The sequence below is a fragment of the Oncorhynchus masou genome, chromosome 32 (assembly GCF_036934945.1).
Source record: "Oncorhynchus masou masou isolate Uvic2021 chromosome 32, UVic_Omas_1.1, whole genome shotgun sequence".
NCBI lineage: Eukaryota > Metazoa > Chordata > Actinopteri > Salmoniformes > Salmonidae > Oncorhynchus > Oncorhynchus masou.
This window is the reverse complement of record NC_088243.1, coordinates 45,993,613-46,016,906: the sequence shown is the minus strand read 5'-3', so window position 1 is coordinate 46,016,906 and position 23,294 is coordinate 45,993,613. Positions and strand designations below refer to the sequence as shown.

Sequence of the window (23,294 nt, the reverse complement as noted above, 5' to 3'; positions counted from 1 at the left end):
CATAAGAGATGGTGGTTACAAATAATGCAACAACAAAAAAACACACAATAGCACAATTGGTTAAGAGCCTGTAAAACGGCAGCCATCTCCTCCGGCACCATCTGATGTTTAGCAACATGCACAACCATGAAGCAAAACAGATGGAGTTGGCTTTGAATCAAAGAATTGTTTATGACATGTTAACTTTATTTCCTCTCCAAGTCTATTGAAAACATAAATACCTTTGCATCATGAGCACTTGTTGCCTCTCATGCATCGTTAGTTGTTGATTAGCTAGCTAGCAAATTTTTGCCTCGACATGACATGACACCTCGAAACAAGACTTGTTATCAATAACAAGCTATAACGATCTGAAATAAAGCCAACGTCGATTCCCCACATGGCTGCTTCTTGTCATTATTGCTAGCTATCTGACCGTCCAGAATCATAACACACGGATGCGTGCGCTTTGTTTTTGTGACCTTGTCAGCTAACCCATCTGTTGGACACCTCAGTAAAGCTGAGGGCCAGTGCTATTTTTACCTTCTGCAAGTCCGTGCAGAGATATTTTGTTTGTGTTGGCCAACGGTCTCTTCCTCTTATGTGCAATAAGTCAAAAGATATTCACCGGGATATATTTTTGTGGTAGATCTGACTGGCTATTGCCTAGTTTGCCTTCAATTTTGGATTCTGCCCTGCCCAACTGCCCTACTGACAATCACGGATATAAAAAATCTAAAAGATAATGATATGTCTAGAGGCACTTTCACAGGCCAGTACTTGGGCATCAGCAGCCATCCCCACCTCCCCTGGCCCCCTGGCCACATACCCGACCCTCTGAAACCCCAGTATATTCTAAACTGATATTAAAAGACTTGCCTTTACCATTGTGATAGAGTAACCTGCGAAAACACACTCTGCATTCACGTCTGTGTTTGTGCCCCTGTGTTGAGCTCCCGTTCGTGACCCTGCACACCCCAAGCCACTTAGCGGAAGGGTGGATGACACTCCACACAGCCTAAAGGAGGGGAAGAAGGGATGAGACAGAAAGGGAGGCTTTATTTGTCTGTTGCTTGGGAACCCAGTGTGTTGTGTTGTGGGCACAGTGCCTTGATCTTATGATAATGATCACTTAAGGGTGTGTGTGTGTGTGTGTGTTTGTGTGTGGTTGTAAATTAGCCAGGAAATATACAGCAGGCGACCTGGGGCACATTTTAAGGCTTGTATTCACTATTCAGTGAGTCGGGTGAAGAATAGTAATTGTAGGTTGTGAGAATGGGGAGATTGGGTCCTGCCGCTCCGCTTGATGACTCATTACAGCTCCATTTACTACAGGGCTAGGTCTCAAATGGCACCCTTTGTCTCTGCCCAGAGAGCAACACAAGGAGAAAAGGCTGCTGAATGAGAAGTGGTCCTGTCTGTCAATAGTGATTACACATAACAGGATGCAATTTAAAACTGCATGGCTGACTCGCTGACCGTGTGTTTGTGCGTTGCGCTTGGTTGTCTTGCTGTGTACAAAACAAATGTCACATTTGGTTTGGAATTAAGTGCCATTTAAGACGGTTTTGTGAAGAGGAATATTGACAATTTTTCTATTGCATCTGTATTATGATTTTCAGATGTTTCCTCCCCTCTTTTTTGTTTAGTCCAGGACAGAGTGGGCGAAAGGACAGTCTGGAGACACGGCAGATCTGAAAAAACGAAAGAGTGGAGAAGCGGAGGACAGCGGACACGAGAACGGACCTTGCGAGGCAGAGAACAGTGCCAAACAGAAAAAGCCTCTAGACACCTCAGCCAACCTCTCATCATTCGCCTTCAACACAAATTAAATATAAGGCTATATCATGGACCGATTTGTACAATTTGCTCCCTATGTCTGTTTAGTTAGGGTCATAGGTCACAGTGAAATTATTCTCATTTGTGAGGTGTTTTCACGTTGTCATTGTGGGGTGTTGTGTGTGGATTGATGAGGAAGGTTTTTTATTTGGTCTGTTTTGGAGTGGGGTTGGGTGCTTTCCGAGTGCATAGCATATATTCATGTCTGTCAAGTTATTGTTTAATGCCAAACGTAATTCAATTGCATTGTTATATCGTGACAGGAAACAATAAAAGCTATAATTACTCCCAAAAATATAATTTGTGGACTGGTGCTGAGTATGAGAACTTTTAAGATGTATTTGGTATAATATGTTATCATAATATGTAGTCTCACAGGTGTCTAGAAATGCTCATTAGAACTGTTTGGTATGCCTGTTATGCAGCCATCGTCGTCGATGTATAATTATTTTTCCGATATATTCCCTGGGGTTGGAGGAATTTCATAGATGACATCAAAGTGAAATATCTCGAGCACTTGAAATAGCTGTGAAAATGTCATCGTTTTTAGCTTGTATTGTTTGTCAACAAAAAAAATGATATATTTACTGTGCTTGTATTGTACATAAAACCAGTCATAAAACCTTTGAGTGTTAATTTCAGTATCATAACAACCTTCATAATGGCCCACCCAATTAGGCTGGCTGTAACATGTGCGCTGGGAGTTGGGAAGCAAGTTCAGGGAGTGAATCATTTAATAAATAAATGAAAACATAATACAAAACAAGAAACACAAACAACGCACAGACATGAAACTCAGTCAATAACACCTGAGGAAAGAACCAAGGGGAGTGACCGATATAGGGAAGATAATCAAGGAGGTGATGGAGTCCATGTGAGTGTCATGAGGCGCAGTTGCGCGAGACGAGGGTGACAGGTGTGCCGGGATTATCAGCAGCCTGATGACCTAGAGGCCAGAGAGGGAGTATACGTGACAGTACCCCCTCCCCGACACGCAGCTCCAGCCACAGGACGCCGTCAAAAGGAACAAACCCAGGGATCAGGAACAGACCGGTCACCCCCTGCTGATGCGCGAAAACCTGTCATGCCAGCTGAGGTACAGGAACCTGTCGAGTCAGCTGAGGCGTGGGAACTTGGCAGATCGGTTGAGGCAGGGGAGCCTGGCAATCTGACTGAGGCAGGAGAACCTGGCGAGCCAGTGGAAGCAGGGGAGCCTGGCGATCCGGCAGAGGCATGAAAGCCCAACGAGCTGGCTGAGTCAGGGGAGCCTGGCAATCCGGGTGAGGCATGAGAGCGTGGCGATCCGGCTGAGGCATGAAAGCCCAATGAGCTGGCTGAGTCAGGGGAGCCTGGCAATCCGGCTGAGGCATGAGAGCCTGTAGCAGTTCCCGGACAAGACGTCATTACTCTAAAATAAATAAAAACACTCCCTGATGCTTCCCTTAGGTGAGGTGTAATTCTGTAATTCTGCTAGGAGTCGGGAAGCAAGTTCAGGGAGTAAATCATTTAATTAATAAATGAAAATATAATATAAAACAAGAAACACGAACAACGCACAGACATGAAACTGAAACAGAGTCAGATGCTGACCTAGAGGCTGGAGACGGAGTATACGTGACACTGGCTGTTGTTTGTATTGTCTCTGACTAATCATAAATGTTCATAACTTCAATAGGAGGTTCCTGGGATCTAATTGGTTATATCACAATATGGTCCCCACTTCCCCACACACATACAGTACTTCAAATTGTATTTGTCACATGCTACAAATACAACAGGTTGTACACTACCATGAAATGCTTACTTCTGAGCCTTTCCCAACAATTTAGAGTTAAAACGTTTTAAAAAATTGCTAATATTAAAAAAAAAATAGTAACAAATAACAACATGCAATAACATACATGTTACTGGAGCATTATTTCAGTGATGCCTGTAGTCATGGTAATAAAACAGAACAAATGACCAATTTGTATTTATTTAATCCTTTTCCTATTTATTAATCCTAATCCTAATTGTTTTCTCGCACTGCTTCTTTAAAACCAGCCATTTTACTGTTTTAAGCCATTCCCAATTCCCCCACCTGGGAAGTGCTTCATGACAGCATCTGTTGGGGGAAAGCAGCAAATATTGACATTTTAGTAATTTAGCAGACAGACTTGTCCAGAGCGACTGACAAATGAAAATGTAAGCACTCACTACTGTAAGATAAAGGGCAGTTAGGGGTTGGGGTCATAAATAAAAAATAAAGTATGGAAAAACTTGTGAAAATTCAGATTCAGTTTAATAAGAAATCCTTGACCTTTAATTCCCTATTTACAATGATTGATTTGTAAATTCAATTAAGGGATAGTTAACTTTTTTAAAGCTTATAGCCAGTCTGCTGGTTCCTTGCTCTGAAAGTAGTCTATGGGCCAGGAGAAACTGCAATCCATGGTTTAGGTTTGCTAAAATAGCCACTATTAACTTGAGGGGATTTTGCCACTAACATTGAACTTTGTCTAATTGCCCCTACCACCCACAGTGGTTTTGTTAGTCATCTGACTATACGTTTTTAAAAAAGTGAACTAACCCTGTTTTGGGGTATTCATTTTTAAAGGGATACTGAGAGTCAGATGAACTCACGAATACCATTTGAATGAATACCAGACTCAGCGTGCAGTTTGGAGATGAATGAAGTCAACATGCCATGAGTCATAATATTATTTTTTAAATATCATGTCAAATCTGTCAAATGCTCATTTACAATCGGTGAACAAAAACCTACTCACCAGTTATTGCGGCCACTTTTTCAGGATCCAATCTTTATTTTTTCTCCTTATCATCTCCTCTTTGCCACCTAGAATTGTTTAAATTAATGAAGTGTCATAAATACTCATCCAAAGTCATAATGACACAGCCAGATATGTACAATTTAGTTAGGTCTGAAGATATGCAAAGCTTTCATCAAGGCAAAGGGTGGCTACTATGAAGAATCTCAAATAACATATTGATTTGTTTAACACTTTTCTTTTTTTGTCTTCACTATTATTCTACAATGTAGAAAATAGTCAAAATAAAGAAAAATCCTGTAATGAGTAGGTGTCCAATCTTTTGACTGGTACAGTACCACAGCCATTGTCGCATAGAATTAGAAGGAGAAGAACGGACATTCCCATCCGAAACAGTGTACCAGCAAGTAACCCCTTTTCACAGGCAACGCATCTCCGACACAATGCCTGTTATCCTTATAGTATGTGCATTCAGAGATGAGACCTCCCAAAAATTATCCAGTGTTATTGGATCTTCTTCAAACTATTGAGCCTGAGAACGCTCCTCACACCCAAGGCAGAGCCCCATACTAGCCATGATCTAAGGGCCTATACCCCTTCTAGTAATTCTAAGGTCTATACGAATCTCTGTATATACACCAATCAGATTGTTTTTCAGCAACGTCGACATCTAAAGCATGGTTTTGCAAACTCGGTTCTGGGGCCCCCTCGCTGGGTGCACCTCCCAAGAGAACTCTCTTCGGTTATAGTCACAGCCGACTATATTCCGCCTGAAGCCGATACCACGACGGACCTCAAGGAACTACACTGGACTTTGTGCAAACTGGAAACCACATCTCCAGAGGCCGCATTGATTGTAGCTGGGGATTTTAACAAGTCAGATTTGAGGAAAATGCTACCGAAGTTCTATCAGATTGCCTGCAGTACTCACGCTTCATAAACTCTCGATCATTGTCACTCTCCTTTCTGGAATGGCTACACGGCACTCCCCCACCCTCCCTTTCATAAATTCATGTCACGACTCCATCCTGCGCCTCCCTTCCCATAGGCAGAAACTTAAAAAAACAGGAAGTACCCATCAGGAGGTGTATAGGGGATGTTCTAATTGACTGTTAAAACTTGCCCAAACCAAAAACCATGGCAACCTTCAGCAAACCTGAGAGTGCAAACCATCGCATTTAACCACAGCAAGGTGACTCAGAATAGGGTCGAATTCAAACAGTGTAGTCATTCACTCCATAAGGCAATCAAACAGGCAAAGCATTAGTACAGAGACTAAGTGGATTCGCAATTCAACGGCTCAGACACGAGACCTATGTGGCAGGGTCTACAGACAATCACAGACTACAAAGGAAAAACCAGCCACGTCGTGGATACCGACGTCTTGCTCCTGGACAAGCTAAATACCTTCTTTGCCCGCTTTGAGTATAACACAGTGCCATCGGCGCAGCCCACTCCCAAGGACTGTGGGCTCTCATTCTCCGTGGCCGACATGACTGTCATACAGAAAATGTTCCCCAGAAAGTTTCCAGACATGAGCCCAGCGCGTGATCGGGAGCACGCCTTTCTTGGTTTCTCCTTTTCTATTGACGAAGCTTTTGTCCTGTTGAAATTTTTATCATTTATGACAAACTACCTGAGGATTGATTTAAACATAGTTTGACATGTTTCTACAAACTTTTATTGTACTTTTTTGGTTTTGTCTGGATGTTGAGAGTGCGCTTTGTGCCTTTGGATTACTGAACTAAAACGCACCAACAAGAGAGGTTTTTGGACAAAGAGGGACATTATCAAACAAAACAAACATTTGTGTAACATGGAATCCTGGGAGTGCCACCAGATGAAGATCAAAGGCAAGTGATTACTTTAATCACCATTTCTGACTTTTGTGAGTCCTCCTTGGCTGGAAAATTTCTGTATGGTGTTTTGAGGCTAGGCGCTGTCCTAACATAATCACATGGTGTGCTTTCGCTGTAAAGCCTTTTTGAAATCTGACACTGGTTGGATTACCAAGAAGTTTCTTTAAAATGGTGTATAATACTTGTATGTTTGAGGAATTTTAATTATGGGATTTCTGTTTAAATTTGGCGCCCTGCAATTTCACTGGCTGTTGTCGAGGTGGGATGCTAGTGTCCCAATGATACCAGAGAGGTTAAGGAGCAACCAGGCATCCTCTGACGGGATGATGTCAATATCTTTCCAGGACACCTGGGCCAGGTCGATTAGAAAGGCCTGCTCGCTGAAGGGTTTTAGGGAGCATTTGACAGTATTGAGGGGTGGTCGTTTGATCGCGGACCCATTATGGATGCAGGCAATGATGCAATGATCGCTGATATCCTGGATGAAGAAAGCAGAGGTGTATTTAGAGGGCAAGTTGGTCAGGATGATATCTAAGCGGGTGCCCATGGTTACAGATTTGGGGTTGTACCTGGTAGGTTCCTTGATAATTTGTGAGATTGAGGGCATCTAGCTTAGATTGTAGGGTGGATGGGGTGTTAAGCATACCTCAGTTTAGGTCACATAACAGTACAAACTCTGAAGATATGTGAATTGATTGACCCCCCCACCCTATGGTGTCCATGGCACAGCTGGGGGCTGGGTCTATAACAAGTGGCAACAGTATCACGGCGAGACCCAAATGCAGACACAGGAGGCAGAGGTTTAGAGTCTTACAATGTTTAATCGAAAGGGGGTAGGTAAGAGAATGGTCGTGGACAGGCCATCTGATCTGGCCAAAAGCAGATCAGAGTCCACTAGGTACAGAGTGGCAGACAGGCTCATGGTCAAGGCAGGTAAAGTCCAGAAACGGGCAATGGTCAAAACCAGGAGGACTAGAAAAAGGAGAATGCAAACAGCAGGAGAACGGGATAACCACTGATTGACTTGGAAATATGCAGAACGAACTGGCACAGAGAAACAGGAAACAGGGATAAATACACTGGGGAAAAAATAACAACACCTGGAGGGGTTGAAGACAATCACAAGGACAGGTGAAACAGATCAGGGCATGACAAACAGTGAGATTCTTGTTTCTGGAAAGGTGGATTATTGAAAGTAGAAGCTCAAATTGTTTGGGCACAGACCTGGATAGGACAGAACTCTGCAGGCTCTCTGCAGTAGATTGCAACTCCGCCCCCTTTGGCAGTTTTATCTTGTCGGAAAATGTTGTAGCTGGGGATGGAAATGTCAGGATTTTTGGTGGCCTTCCTAAGGCAGGGTTCAGAAACTCCGTGGGATGTTCAAAGTTTCAGATATTTCTTTACAACCCAACCCTGATCTGTACTTCTCTACAACTTCGTCCCTGACCTGTTTGGAGGGCTCCTTGGTCTTCATGGTGCCGCTTGCTTGGTGGTGCCTCTTGCTTAGAGGTGTTGCAGACTCTGGGGCCTTTTAGAACAGGTGTATATATATACTGAGATCATGTGACACATCATTTGACACTTAGATTGCACACAGGTGGACTTTATTTAACTAATTATGTGACTTCTGAAGGTAATTGGTTGTACCAGATCTTATTCATGGGCTTCATAGCAAAGGGTGTGAATACATATGCACTCACCACTTTTCCAGTTTTTGTTTTGTAGAATTTTTAGAAACAAGTTATTTTTTTCATTTCACTTCACCAATTTGGATTATTTTGTGCATGTCCATTACATGAAATCGAAATAAAAATCCATTTAAATTACAGGTTGTAACGCAACAAAATAGGAAAAACTCCAAGGGGGATGAATACTTTTGCAAGGCACTGTATATGTTTGCTGATTCAAGTGAGCTAGTGTATTCAAAACCGCTGTGGTATTATTTATGATTTCCTGACTTCACACCTGAATGCCTATACATTAACTTGTATAAAAAAAGAGGATGAAGGGAAGCGCTGCTAAGGTACACAATAGTAGATTTTGGGAAACAGAAGGTGCTGTTTGGTATAAGGGGTAAATTTGTCATCAAAAAGAAAGGAGGACCAATGCAGTCTTAATATGATTAATTAAAATGTCTTTATTTGTATGGCATGTTCAATGGAAACAAAGTTTTAAAACTCTGGCGCGTTTTGGCTGCATGGCTTTTGTCAGGGAGTACAAAGAAATTATAATGCAATATCCTCTTTTGAACAGCTTTTTCCAATCAGACCTGATTTGAAGAGGGGGTGGTTACAGAAGTCATTGGACAATACCTAGGAAGCGATACTATACACATTAAAAAGTGAAGTACTGTAGATATGTTATCAAAAAAGTCAACTCAAAGCTAGAAGCATCAGAACACCTAGAAAGGTAGTTCTAACCTTAAATATGACTGGGAAAAGTGACAAGAATAAAAAAGCAATCTATTCCATAGTATACTAGAACACAACAAACATGGACAACAACAGTCCAAACATAGCTGAGGGCAATAGAGCAAAATGTCCACTAGATGACAGCAAATGGACCTATCACGACCCTTAAACCAGGGTACTTAGTAACCTGTAGTTTGTAAATCCAAAAACGTTCCCTTTGGTTTAGCTGTTGAAGATGGTCCCCTTTTCTAATTGAGACCGGAACATGATCAATACCCATAGCTTGTAGGGAGGCAGGGTTGTCATAGTGTAAGAACTTGTAGTGCCTTGCCATGGGGTAGTCTTCATTGCCTACCTGTATGGCATACTTGTGTTCTGCTAAGCGGTCTTGAAGGCATCTTTGTCCATCCAATGTAGAACACCTTGCACTGTGGACATTCCATGTGACGTACTGACTTCAAACAAGGTTCAGAATGTACACTCAGTTGACCTACACATTGCACACACTTTAGTTTGTCCATTTCCATCTCACGTGTTTTTACATGAATGTATCTAACTGTCTCATTTCAATAGGTCCTTGGTCATGTGACCTACTGACTTCAAACAAGGTTCAAAATGTACACTCAGTGGGCCTACACATCACACACCCTTTGTTTGTCCATTTTCATCTCACACAATTTTACAAGAATTTTCTATATTTTTCAATAGCTCCTTGGTCATGTGACCTACTGACCTCAAGGGTCCGAATGTCCACTGACTACCCTTCTATATTGCATACCCTTTGGTTTGTACCCTTCCCCCGGGATCTGTAACTTGTGGAATAGACACTGGCTGGAATGTACTTTAACCAATCAGCATTCAGGATTAGACCCACCCCTTGTTTAATTGGCATTAGAAACTGTGTGGTTCGAACCCTGAATGATGATTGGCTGCAACATTGTTTTTACTGTTCTAATTATGTTGGTAACCAGTTTATAATAACAATAAGGCACCATGGGGGTTTGTGGTATATGGCCAATATACCACGGCTAAGGGCTGTATCCAGGCATTGCGTCGTGCATGAGAACATCCCTTAGCCATGGTATATTGGCCGTATACCACATCCACTCGTACCTTATTACGTAAATAATAACAGGCTTGTTTTTCAATGGAAATTGGTGGTGTTTTTTGGTCAAATTTGTCCTGTGTTATGTGTTAAATGATGCAATGTGATTGCACACATTTGCATTTAAACATGTCGGGGTATTTTTGCTGGAAAATGTTGGCCCAGTCACTTTTACTTATTCCCAACAACACAGCAATTTCTTCCTACACCTCTGCCTTCGTAAATATATTTATTGATCTGTTGTACAACAGAGCTGCTTGTCACCCTAAAAACACAAATTCGTTTGCACCTTTTGTCAGAGTGCAACAACTAAATTGTGTGGTAGCCTGTGATTCACTGTGGTTTCTTAACTATTAGTCAATTCTGATTATTTTTAGAAAAACACACTGCAATATTGAAATATACACAATTTCCAAAGATTGACGTGTGAATCGTTGACAGTGTTGTTTATTATATGAATACATGATGGCTTATATTTTACTTTGTGAATATCATGGCTACCTGTGGCATGGGAATATGGGAATATTCGGATCCATACAGAATTCGAGCAGTGCATGTTCTCCATCTGTTTACCACTGACAGAACGTGACGTACTCAAAATGCTCGACCAATAGAAATGCACAAGGATTATATATTTATAAAGCCAGTGGGTACTACCAACGTGTGCTTGTTTCAAATAATTTTACACGTTCAGCTGCTGGCAGGGGTACTCGGTAGGTGCGCCCTAAACAAAGCTGAGTTTGCGAGGCGAGAACACTGGAAAGTGCATCTTCCAATACGGAGAAAAGGTGAACGTGAAGGGACCTCTCGTCAATTCTGAACTATGGAGCGCTCAAAACAGAGTCACGACAATCAAGCTGACAGTAGACCGACTACAAACGAAAGTTCTCTAAACGGACACTTTGACGGCTTGGTAAAAAAAGACACCCGGAATGTGGGATGTCAAGGGACGGGGACCGCCGGTGAGTCGAGTTCGCATACAGGGTCGTCAGTCGTGGAAAACTGGAAGCATGAGCGCACCCGAAGTATAGAAGACAACGAGATGAGCTTGCCTAGTCTGGCAGCTGCTTATACCACTATTATCCGGGGACTCGGCGAAGACCCGCAAAGACAGGGACTTCTCAAAACTCCCTGGAGAGCCGCAACTGCGATGCAGTTCTTCACCAAGGGATACCAGGAGAAAATAATAGGTGAGTCAGTTCGGAATGCCCTTTGTCTAAACTAAAATATTGTCAACAATCTTCTATGTTGTCAAAAAAGTGACAACTCACCTTCTAATTTACCTGAGTTTTACATGTGGTATTTAGATTTGGTTACCTACCTCTCATCTAAGACCTATGCAATATGCACATATGACATTTATGGTGCTGATCTGACCATTACCCATCTATATACAGTACCAGTCAAAAGTATGGACACACCTTCTCATTCCTGTGTTTTTCTGTATTTGTACTATTTTCTACATTGTAGAATAATAGTGAAGACATCAAACCTAGGAAATAACACATATGGAATCATGTCGTAACCAATTTAAAAAAAAACAAATAGCCACCCTTTGCCTTGATGGCAGCTTCTCTCAATCAGCTTCATGAATGCATTTCAATTAACAGATGTGCCAAGTTAAAAGTTAATTTGTGGAATGTCTTTCCTTCTTAATGCGTTTGAGCCAATCAGTTGGGGAGGGAGGGATATTATACAGAAGGGAGGGTTATTATACAAAAGATAGCCCTACTGGGTAAAAAACCAAGTCCATATTATGGCAAGAACAGCTTAAATAAGCAAAGAGAATCGACAATCCCATCATTACTTTAAGACATGAAGGTCAGTCAATCCGGAAAATGTCAAGAACTTTGTTTTTGCGACTGCACTTGAAGACATGTTCAGTCAAGTGCTATGATGATGCTGTCTCTCATGAGGACCGCCACAGGAAAGGAAGACCCAGAGTTACCTCTGCTGCAGAGGATAAGTTCATTAGAGTTACCAGCCTCAGAAATTGCAGCCCAAATAAATGCTTCAGAGTTCAAGTAACAACACATCTCAACATCAACTGTTCAGAGGAGACTGCGTGAATCAGGCCTTCATGGTCGAATTGCTGCAAAGAACCCACTACTAAAAGACATCAATAATAATAAGAAGTCACTTGCTTGGACCAAGAAACACGAGCAATGGACATTAGACCGGTGGAAATCTGTCCTTAGGTCTGAGTCCAAATTTGAGATTTTTGGTTCCAACCACCATGTCTTTGTGAGACGTGGAGTAGGTGAACGGATGATCTCCGCATGTGTGGTTTCCACCGTGAAGTATGGAGGAGTAGGTGTGATGGTGTGGAGTAGAGGTCGACCGATTAATCGGAATGGCTGATTAATTAGGGCCGATTTCAAGTTGTCATAACAATCGGAAATCTGTATTTTTGGACTCCGATTTTGCCAATTAAAAAAAAATAGAGGCAAGTCAGTTAAGAACACATTCTTATTTTCAATGACGGCCTAGGAACGGTGGGTTAACTGCCTGTTCAGGGGCAGAATGACAGATTTTTACCTTGTCAGCTCAGGGATTCAATCTTGCAACCTTATGGTTAGCTAGTCAAACGCTCTAACCACCTGCCTCACGAGGAGCCTGCCTGTTACGCGAATGCTGTAAGAAGCCAAGGTAAGTTGCTAGCTAGCATAAACTTATCTTATAAAAAACAATCAATCAATCATAATTACATTTACATTTAAGTCATTTAGCAGACGCTCTTATCCAGAGCGACTTACAAATTGGTGAATTCACCTTCTGACATCCAGTGGAACAGCCACTTTACAATAGTGCATCTAAATCATTTAAGGGGGGGGGGTGAGAAGGATTACTTTATCCTATCCTAGGTATTCCTTGAATCACTAGTTATAACTACACATGGTTGATGATATTAGTAGTTTATCTAGCGTGTCCTGCGTTGCATATAATCGATGCGGTGCTCATTCGCGAAAAAGGGCTTTCTGTTCAGGTTTTCTTCCGTCGAAGGAGAGGAGGACCAAAATGCAGCGTGGTTATTTCGATACATCTTTAATAAAGAATATAACAAACAATATAAAACAATAAACATAACGTGAAAAACTAAACAGCCCTATCTGGTGCAAACAAACACAGAGACAGGAACAATCACCCACAAAACACTCAAAGAATATGGCTGCCTAAATATGGTTCCCAATCAGAGACAATGATAAACACCTACATCTGATTGAGAACCACTCTAGGCAACCATAGACTTACCTAGACAACTCTACTATACAACAATCCCAAAACCTACAAAAACCCCAAGACAAAACACACCACATAAATAACCCATGTCGCACCCTGGCCTGAACCAAAATAATAAAGAAAACACAAAATACTAAGACCAGGGCGTGACAGAACCCCCCCCAAGGTGCGGACTCCCGGCCGCACACCTAAACCTATAGGGGAGGGTCCGGGTGAGCGTCTGTCCACGGTGGCGGCTCCAGCACGGGACGTGGACCCCACTCCAACAAAGTCTTAGTCCTCTTAATTTGCGTCCTTAGATTGGCGACCCTCACCGCCAACCTTGGCCTAGTAAACCTAACCAAGGGCCCCACTGGACTTAGGGGAAGCTCCGGATTGAGGGACAGCTCGGGACTGAGGGGTAGCTCGGGACAGAGGGGTAGCTCGGGACTGAGAGGAAGCTCAGGAAGGTTGATGGCTCTGGCAGATCCTGGCTGACTGGTGGTTCTGGCAGATCCTGGCTGACTGGCGGTTCTGACAGATCCTGGCACCCTTGCGGCTCTGGCAGATCCTGGCTGACTGGCGGTTCTGGCAGATCCTGGCTGACTGGCGGCTCTGGCAGATCCTGGCTGACTGGCGGCTCTGGCAGATCCTGGCTGACTGGCGGATCCTGGCTGAATGGCGGATCCTGGCTGAATGGCGGATCCTGGCTGACTGGCGGATCCTGGCTGAATGGCGGATTCTGGCTGAATGGCGGCTCTGGCTGCTCCATGCTGACTGGTGGCTCTGGCTGCTCCATGCAGACTGGCGGCTCTGGCTGCTCCATGCAGACTGGCGGCTCTGGCTGCTCCATGCAGACTGGCGGCTCTGGCTGCTCCATGTAGACTGGCGGCTCTGGCTGCTTCTTGCAGACTGGCGGCTCTGTCTGCTCCTTGCAGACTGGCGGCTCTGGCTGCTCCTTGCAGACTGGCGGCTCTGGCTGCTCCTTGCAGACTGGCGGCTCTGGCTGCTCCTTGCAGACTGGCGGCTCTGGCTGCTCCTTGCAGACTGGCGGCTCTGGCTGCTCCTTGCAGACTGGCGGCTCTGGCTGCTCCTTGCAGACTGGCGGCTCTGGCTGCTCCTTGCAGACTGGCGGCTCTGGCTGCTCCTTGCAGACTGGCGGCTCTGGCTGCTCCTTGCAGACTGGCGGCTCTGGCTGCTCCTTGCAGACTGGCGGCGCTGGACAGGCGGGAGACTCTGGCAGCGCTGAACAGGCGGAAGAGTCCTGCAGCGCTGTAGAGGAGGAAGGCTCTGGCAGCGCTGGAAAGGCGGGAGACTCCGGCAGCGCTGGCGAGGAGGAAGGCTCCGGCAGCACTGGACAGGAGGAAGGCTCAGGCAGCGCTGGACAGGCGAGGCGCACTGTAGGCCTGATGCGTGGTGCTAGCACTGGTGGTACTGGGCCGAGGACAAGCAGAGGAAGCCTGGTGCGGGGACGTAGTACTGGATAGACCGGACCGTGCAGGCGCACTGGAGCTCTTGAGCACCGAGCCTGCCCAACCTTACCTGGTTGAATGCTCCCGGTCGCCCTGCCAGTGCGGCGAGGTGGAATAGCCCGCACTGGGCTATGCAGGCGAACTGGGGACACCGTGCCCAAGGCTGGTGCCATGTAAGCCGGCCCAAGGAGACGCACTGGAGACCAGATGTGTAGAGCCGGCTTCATGACACTTGGCTCGATGCCCACTCTAGCCCGGCCGATACGAGGAGCTGGTATGTACCGCACTGGGCTATGCGTTTTGTTTTGGAAATTATAGTTTCTGGATTCAACCATATTAATGACCTAAGGCTCGTATTTCTGTGTGTTATTATGTGGAGGGTGCTTTGCTGGTGACACTGTCAGTGATTTATTTAGAGTTCAAGGCACAGTTAATCAGCATCCCAACTTGGGATGGCTTAGTGAGACGATCACTTGTTTTTCAACAGGACAATGACCCAAAACACCTCCAGGCTGTGTAAGTGCTATTTGACCAAGAAGGAGAGTGATGGAGTGCTGCATTAGATGACCTGGCCTCCACAATCAGCCTACCTCAACCCAATTGAGATGGTTTTTGGATGAGTCAGACTGCAGAGTGAAGGAAAAGCAGCCAACAAGTACTCAGCATACAGCATACAAATCTGTCGTTCTGCCCCTGAACAGACAGTTAACCCACTGTTCCTAGGCCGTCATTGAAAATAAGAATTTGTTCTTAACTGACTTGCCTAGTAAAATAAAGGTAAAATAAATAAAAAAATATGTCAGAACTCCTTCAAGATTGTTGGAAAAGCATTCCAGGTGAAGCTGGTTGAGAGAATGCCAAGAGTGTGTAAAGCTGTCATCAAGGCAAAGGGTTTCTACTTTGAATAATCTAAATTATATTTTGATTTATTTAACACCTTTTTGGTTACTACTTGATTCCTTATGTGTTATTTCATGGTGTTGATGCCTTCACAATTATTCTACAATGTGGAAAATAGTAAATATAAAGAAAAACCCTTGAATGAGTAGGTGTGTCCAAACTTTTCGCTGGTACCTTATATAAACACTCACAGGACAACTTTATACATTCAATTAAATGTGTTGTTTTTGTGAAGCTATACAATAATCAGTATTAGAGCTACTGATTCATATTTAGTGCTGAGCTGTACAAAATAGTAAATAATTATTGCCACTGGAGAGACCGCATTCACTGAAATAATAATAATAATAATAAGAAGAAATATTAAATTGACCAATGTGATTTAGGCAGTCAAGTAGAAAAAGAGTACATCAAGAAGGAAGGATGCACAATGTATTATGTTCATCATACATTTATAGACAAGTAACCTAACCCTACTAGAAATATGGTGTTGTATCTCAGATTCTCAATTGATGTACTTTCCCCCGATCCATCTGTAAAATCTCCCTTTCTACACAATACCCCCATCCCTCCATAAATCACGTGCACATCCAGGCTCAACAAATCCCCTGACCAGACCATATTGGTTCTCTTTTCCACGGTTGGGACTGTTTTAGTGGTGGAGCTGGGGATCTGCCCCTCACAATATTAGCACCCCTCACCCTAGCCTCCTCCTCCTCCTCCCCCTCTCATCTGGAGTTGGTTTCATGTGGAGCACTTTGAGGCTCTGTGTATAACATTTTGAGAGAGCGAGACACACACAAGGAATGTGTTAGTTGCTCTCTGGCTCTCCGGAGCATACAGACATGCATCTGGAATTGCTTGAGAATGCTTGGAACCTGCCTGGTTTACATGTATGTACTCAATGTTCTTTCCCCCCAGTTTGAGGTATGTGTGGTTTGGGAACATGAGGGGACGAACCAAACTCTAAACCCTGCAAAAAGTGAAGAGTCATGATGATATAATGTGTGTGTTCAGCACAGACCTCAGTGGTGGTCTTCTCCCCCTTTTTGGATTGGCTCTTATTTTGTACCACCCCTTTGTTTAAACGTGCAATGCGGGACTAGCACATGCCGTGTGTGTGTGCCGTCCGTGTGTATGTGTGTGTGCATATGTGTCTTCAATAGGGACGGGACTATACCAGTATAGCGATACGGGTTAGTATCATGGCAGGGAAACAAAACAGTTGTAATGGGGAAACAAACCTCATTATCTTGTCATCCAGAGTCACATTTATTTGTTTTCCAAGCACTCAATATTTTACATATAGCAGGTTTTTAAAGGAGCGAAGACTTTGGTCTGCTTCTTGTCACTTTTTTTTGTCATTTAATTTTTTTTTGCGATACTGGTATCGTCCCGGCCCTAGTCTTCATGTGTGCTCATATGATTGACTCATTGTGTGCCCAGGGAATACAGGAAGTGAGTTTGAATGATGCAGGACTGGATCTTCTTACTCCAACAGTGGACTCTCACTTAGTCACAGAATTTCCATTAAAATCCCTTTTTGCTGACCAAGACTTTGTCATTTCCATGTCCTAATAAAAACATTCACTCATGTTTGATGTGCAAGACAGACTGTGCCAAAAAGGGTGTGTAAAGGAATGAAAATCAATCCCTATGATGCTCTCTGTTCTTATTGTTTTCATATAGTGCATTATACAGTTTGGTTTATAAGGTCTGGTCATAATGCCCTATGAATCTAGTTGCTAATTCATTGTTTATTTATATGCTATTGGGTAGTTATTAGCACATATGTCATGCATGAAGACGAGCTCGTAAGGTGTTATAAATGTGCTTATAATACATTGTGAAGTGGGTATTCATAGGAAGTGTTACTGTTCATATTTGTATATGATCCTATGCACTTATAATGCATTATGAAGATGGTATTCATGTGTTAGGGTTAATGTTTATGTATGATGCTATCGCTTATAAAGCATTATTTAGGAATTATTCGTAGGAAGTGTTACCGTTCGTGTATGATGCTATCAACACACATGACCTTCCAAGAAAAATCTGAATGACAGATCCTTCAGAACTGCATTTGAACAGAGGCCTGTAAGCAATATGCATGATCTCTCCTTTCACCAAATTAGGAGGTATCCTTCCATGTCGACTCGTCTTTTATAAAGAAAGAAAAGCCCACCCTAGGAGCCGTTCATTGAGATTGATGGAGGAGTGGGAGGATGTGTAATACTGTCATTATCTCAGTCACTTGGGAAGACTGGCCTCAGACTTTAATGTCGTCATTAGGTGTTGAAGGAGCAGGGGGATGGGGGTTGAGAGAGAGTGGGGGACGAGGGAGAGAAAGGGATAGAGAGGAGAGAGCAAAGACTGGGAAAGGGAGAGACTGTGAAATGGGTAGGGAGAGGAGAGAAGAGGATGAGCGTGAGAGAGCTGAGTATGAGCCAACACGGCCACCAGCCCTCTCAATCCCTCTGCCTGACATTGAACAATTTGAGGTGTAACCATAGAGACTCATTGTGTGTATGAGGTTGTTTGTGTTGGTGTCATAATGTTTGTGATTGTGTGTGTTTGTCTGAGATGACTTGGGGAGATGCTGATTTGATTTTCTGTTTTTTTCCTGTGTGTGTGTGTGTGTGTGTGTGTGTGTGTGCATCAGAATAGTGGTGGCTGCATCATGTTATGCTTATAATTGTTAAGGACTGGAGAGTTTTTCAGGATACAAAATCAATATAATGGAGCTAAGCACAGGCAAAATCCTAGAGGAAAACCTGGTTCAATCTGGTTTCCACCAGGCACTGGGAGATGAATTCACCTTTCAGCAGGACTATAACCGAAAGGACAAATCTACACTGGAGTGGCTTACAAAGAAGACAGTGAACGATCCTGAGTGGCCGAGTTAGAATTTTGACTTAAATCTACTTGAAAATCTATGGCAAGACCTGAAAATGGTTGTCTAGCAATCATCAACAACACATTTGACAGAGCTTGAAGAATGGTAATAAAATAATCAGCATATGTTCCACAATCCAGGTGTAGAAAGCTCTTTGAGACTTAGAGAAAGACTCACAGCTGTCATTGCTGCCAAAGGTGCTTCTACACAGTATTGACGGGGGTATGAATACTTATGTAAATGAGATATTTCTGTATTTCATGTTCAATAAATTTGCAAAAATGTTTAAAAATATATATATTTTCACTTTGTCGTTATGGGGTATTGTGTGTAGATGGGTGAGATTTTCTATTTATTTAAACCATTTTGAATTCAGGCTGTAACACAAAAAAATGTAAAATAAGTCAAGGTATATGAATACTTTCTGAAGGCATAGTCTAAACATGCATAGTCCGTCATCTAAACTTGGTTAGATGGTGATGACTGACTTATCACACCCTACGACGTATGGAGAAGCTATTACCTTTTAATTTTGTTGTTGTTAGCCATGATTTCATCATCATGGCACCCAAACCTGGCAGCTGCTGCTCATTCAGGCAACAAGACGACAACACTGCAATAACCCCGCAGGGCCAGAAGCAACAAGTCAGATAGTTGGCTTACCACAGAAACGTTCCTCCCACCCCAACCTCCGTAGATGGGCGGCCAGGAAATTAAAAACCTCAGTCAGGGAGAAAGGAGGGCGCGTCCCCACAAACCGATATAACCGTTAGATTTGAACAATTATATGAGCTCCGCTACGAGGGAAAACAAAACAAAGATTGGTAGGCCTATATGGGGTCGTGACTCGAGACATAATTACAGTGTTTGCCAGAGAGAAACAACAGGCATACATTGCCTTGAAAATGTATTTGCCCCCTTTCTGATGTTCTCTATTTTTGCATATTTCTGACACTGAATGTTATCAGATCTTCAACCAAAACCTAATATTAGATAATTGGAACCCGTGTGAACAAATAAGACAATGTTGAGATTTATTTAAATGATGTAACACCAAATGCCACTGTGTGAAAAAGCAATTGTCCCCTTGTCACGATCGTCGTAAGAAGCGGACCAAAATGCAGCTTGGTATGTGTTCATGATGATACTTTAAAGAAAGCACCAAATACAAAACAATAAACAAATAACGACCGTGAAGCTATAATAAGAACTGTGCTGACACAAGCAACTAACATAGACATCCACCCGCAACCCACAATGACAAAACAGGCTACCTAAATATGGTTCCCAATCAGAGACAACGACTAACACCTGCCTCTGATTGAGAACCATATCAGGCCAAACACAGAAACAGACAAACTAGACATACATCATAGAATGCCCACTCAGATCACACCCTGACCAAACAAAACCTATAAACATACAAAGCAAACTAAGGTCATGGCGTGACAGTACCCCCCCCCCCCCTCCAAGGGGCGGACTCCGGCCGCAAAACCTGAACCTATAGGGGAGGGTCTGGGTGGGCATCTGTCCGTGGTGGCGGCTCTGGCGCTTGACCCCACTCCATCACAGTCTTAGTCCACTTCTGTGGCCTCCTAGGAACGGCGACCCTCGCCACCGACCTTGGACTGGCAACCCTACTAAAGGGCCCCACTGGACTGAGGGGCAGCTCCGGACTGAGGAGCAGCTCTGGACTGGCTGACGGCTCTGGCAGGTCCTGGCTGACTGACGGCTCTGGCAGGTCCTGGCTGACTGACTGCTCTGGCAGGTCCTGGCTGACTGACGGCTCTGGCAGGTCCTGGCGGCTCAGGACAGACTGGCGGCTCTAGCAGCTCAGGACAGACGGGCGGCTCTAGCAGCTCTGGACAGACGGGCGGCTCTAGCAGCTCTGGACAGACGGGAGACTCTAGCAGCTCTGGACAGACGGGAGACTCTAGCAGCTCTGGACAGACGGGAGACTCTAGAAGCTCTGGACAGACTGGAGACTAGCAGCTCTGGACAGATGGGAGACTCTGGCAGCTCTGGACAGACGGGAGATTCTGGCAGCTCTGGACAGACGGGAGACTCTGGCAGCTCTGGACAGATGGGAGACTCTAGCAGCTCTGGACAGATGGGAGAGACTGGCAGTTCTGGACAGACGGGAGACTCTGGCAGCTCTGGACAGACGGGAGACTCTAGCAGCTCTGGACAGATGGGAGACTCTTGCAGCGCTGGAGAGGAGGAAGGCTCTGGCAGCACTGGAGAGGAGGAAGCACCTGTAGGCAGAAGACGGAGAGACAGCCTGGTGCGGGGGGGCTGCCACCGGAGGGCTGGTGCGTGGAGGTGGCACTGGATAGACCGGACCGTGCAGGCACACTGGAGCTCTTGAGCACCGAGCCTGCCCAACCTTACCTGGTTGAATGCTCCCCGTAGCCCGACCAGTGCGGCGAGGTGGAATAGGACGCACTGGGCTGTGCTGGTGAACCGGGGACACCATGCGTAAGGCTGGCTATGCACCCGCACCGGGGACACCGTGCGCTCCACAGCATAACACTGTGCCTGCCCGGTCTCTCTGGCTCTCCGGTAAGCACAGGAAGTTGGCGCAGGTCTCCTACCTGGCTTCGCCACACTCCCTGTGTGCCCCCCAATACATTTTTGGGGATGCCTCTCGGGCTTCCTACCGCACCGCCGTACTGACTCCATTCGCCGGTATCCCTCCTCACACTCCAGAGAATCCCAGGCGGGCTCCTGTCTACCTGTCTATCCCCTCCCAAGTAGTGACACAGTCCAGATCTCGCTCCCATGTACAGAAATCCTGACATCGCTGCTGCTGCTGCTGCCCATTACCACGCCGCTTGGTCCTTTTGTGGTGGGTGATTCTGTCACGATCGTAGTAAGAAGCGGACCAAAATGCATCGTGGTATGGGTTCATGATGATACTTTAATTAAAGAAAGCACTGAACACTGAATACAAAACAATAAACGAATAACGGCCGTGAAGCTATAATAAGAACTGTGCTGACACAAGCAACTAACATAGACAATCACCCACAACCCACAATGACAACGACTAACACCTGCCTCTGATTGAGAACCATATCAGGCCAAACACAGAAACAGACAAACTAGACATACAACATAGAATGCCCACTCAGATCACACCCTGACCAAACAAAACCTGTAAACATACAAATCAAACTAAGGTCAGGGCGTGACACCCCTTACACTCAATAACTGGTTGTGCCACCTTTAGCTGCAATGACTGCAACCAAACGCTTCCTGTAGTTGTTGATCAGTCTCTCACATCCCTGTGGAGGAATTTTGGCCCACTCTTCCATGCAACACTGCTTTCACTCAGCGACATTTGTGGGTTTTTGAGCATGAACCACTCGTTTCAGGAAGTCCAACATCTCAGTTGGATTTAGATCTAGACATTGACTTGGCCATACCAGAACCTTGAATTTGTTGCTTTTCAGCCATTGTAATTTAGACTTTCTTGTGTGTTTTGGTCATTGTCTTGCTGCATGTCCCAGCTGGCGTCAGCTTCAGCTCACGGATGGATGGTCTGACATTCTCCCTGGATGGTGTTGGAAGTGGTGTTGGAGGGCCAATAGGAGGTAATCTTATCTCTGATAAAGAAGAAAACATTTTTTAAATCCCAATGCCCCAGGATATTACCCTGTGTATGGTGCCGTTTTTCGGATGGGATGTTAAACGGATGTCCTAACTCTCTGTGGTCACTAAAGATCCCATGGCACTTGTAGGGGTGTTAACCCCGGTGTCATGGCTTAATTCCCAATCTGGCCCTTATACCATCATGGCCACCTAATCATCCCCAGCTTTCAAATCTCTTATTCCCCAACATGGGTACAATTGGGGGTTTTGCCTTGTGAAAGCCTAACACTGTAAGACCGTATTTTATAACTTCGCCAGTCATCTTGGCAGTAGAACAAGCTTTCAAATCATTCCCACCTGATCCTGATTGCGATTTATAATAGACCGTTTTGGATTGCGTAATTGTGTGATTGCATGGGTTGTGTTCCAAATGAAACAACTACAAGTGTAGTTGCTCTAGTTCCTCAATAGCACAGCTAGGATAGTTCAAAATAAGTATATTTTATAGTTGAAGACTTTTCTTTGACTCACACTTTGGAGAGGTGTGTGGCCACTTGGGGACACCAGTTAGTCCTCTCACTCAAACCCTTGTAAAGGTTTTGGTCTTCTGTTGCACCTACTCCACATCTTCCAGGAATAGTCTTATCATAGTACTGAATATATCCAGAGTATTTTCAGATTTCTTTATCAACAAATGCTTCAAAAAGTACATTAAATGTAAAATGCACATAAAATCAACAGTGTAATGTTTGGATTCAGTCTTGTCAGGTGAACTGTTTTTGTACTCACTTTTTGGTCTAATAATTCCCCATTATCTCCAAACTGTTCCCTTTTCAAATGCTACCATGGTTATGCATATGCTTTTCATATTTCTTCTGTAAGAACAATTTCAATTTAGCCCTATCCATATGGGCCAATTCCCACGAGTGTAAAGGGTTAAAGAAGTTCTTCGGGGCTATACGCTGACTGAAAAATAGAGGTGGACACAAAGATATTAAGGAGCACAATAAAAAAAATATTTGCAATATTCATTTCTTAATTTTTCTAGGCACCACTGGTGCTCCTAAACTAAAATTCCAGGTCGCATATTAAAATATCTAGGAACATATGCGAGTAAAATGGTCATACTGTAGAGCTCTGTTCTGCATGGAAGTGTGGGCCAAAATTCTTCCACAGTGATGTGAGAGACTGAGTAACAACTTCAGGAAGCGTTTGATTGCAGTCATTGCACCTACAGATGTCGGATCTTAAC

General features: G+C 44.2%; 1 protein-coding gene across 1 annotated transcript in view; it reads left to right on the top strand.

Annotated features, from left to right (window-relative positions):
* Positions 1 to 10,615: 10,615 nt before the first annotated feature.
* Positions 10,616 to 23,294, top strand: part of LOC135526134 (GTP cyclohydrolase 1) — a 56,495-nt gene continuing 43,816 nt past the window's right edge. The window contains exon 1 of the mRNA XM_064954255.1: positions 10,616 to 11,151. Coding sequence (XP_064810327.1) covers positions 10,785 to 11,151 — 367 coding nt within the window. The 5' untranslated portion in view covers positions 10,616 to 10,784. The remainder of the gene's footprint in view (positions 11,152 to 23,294) is intronic.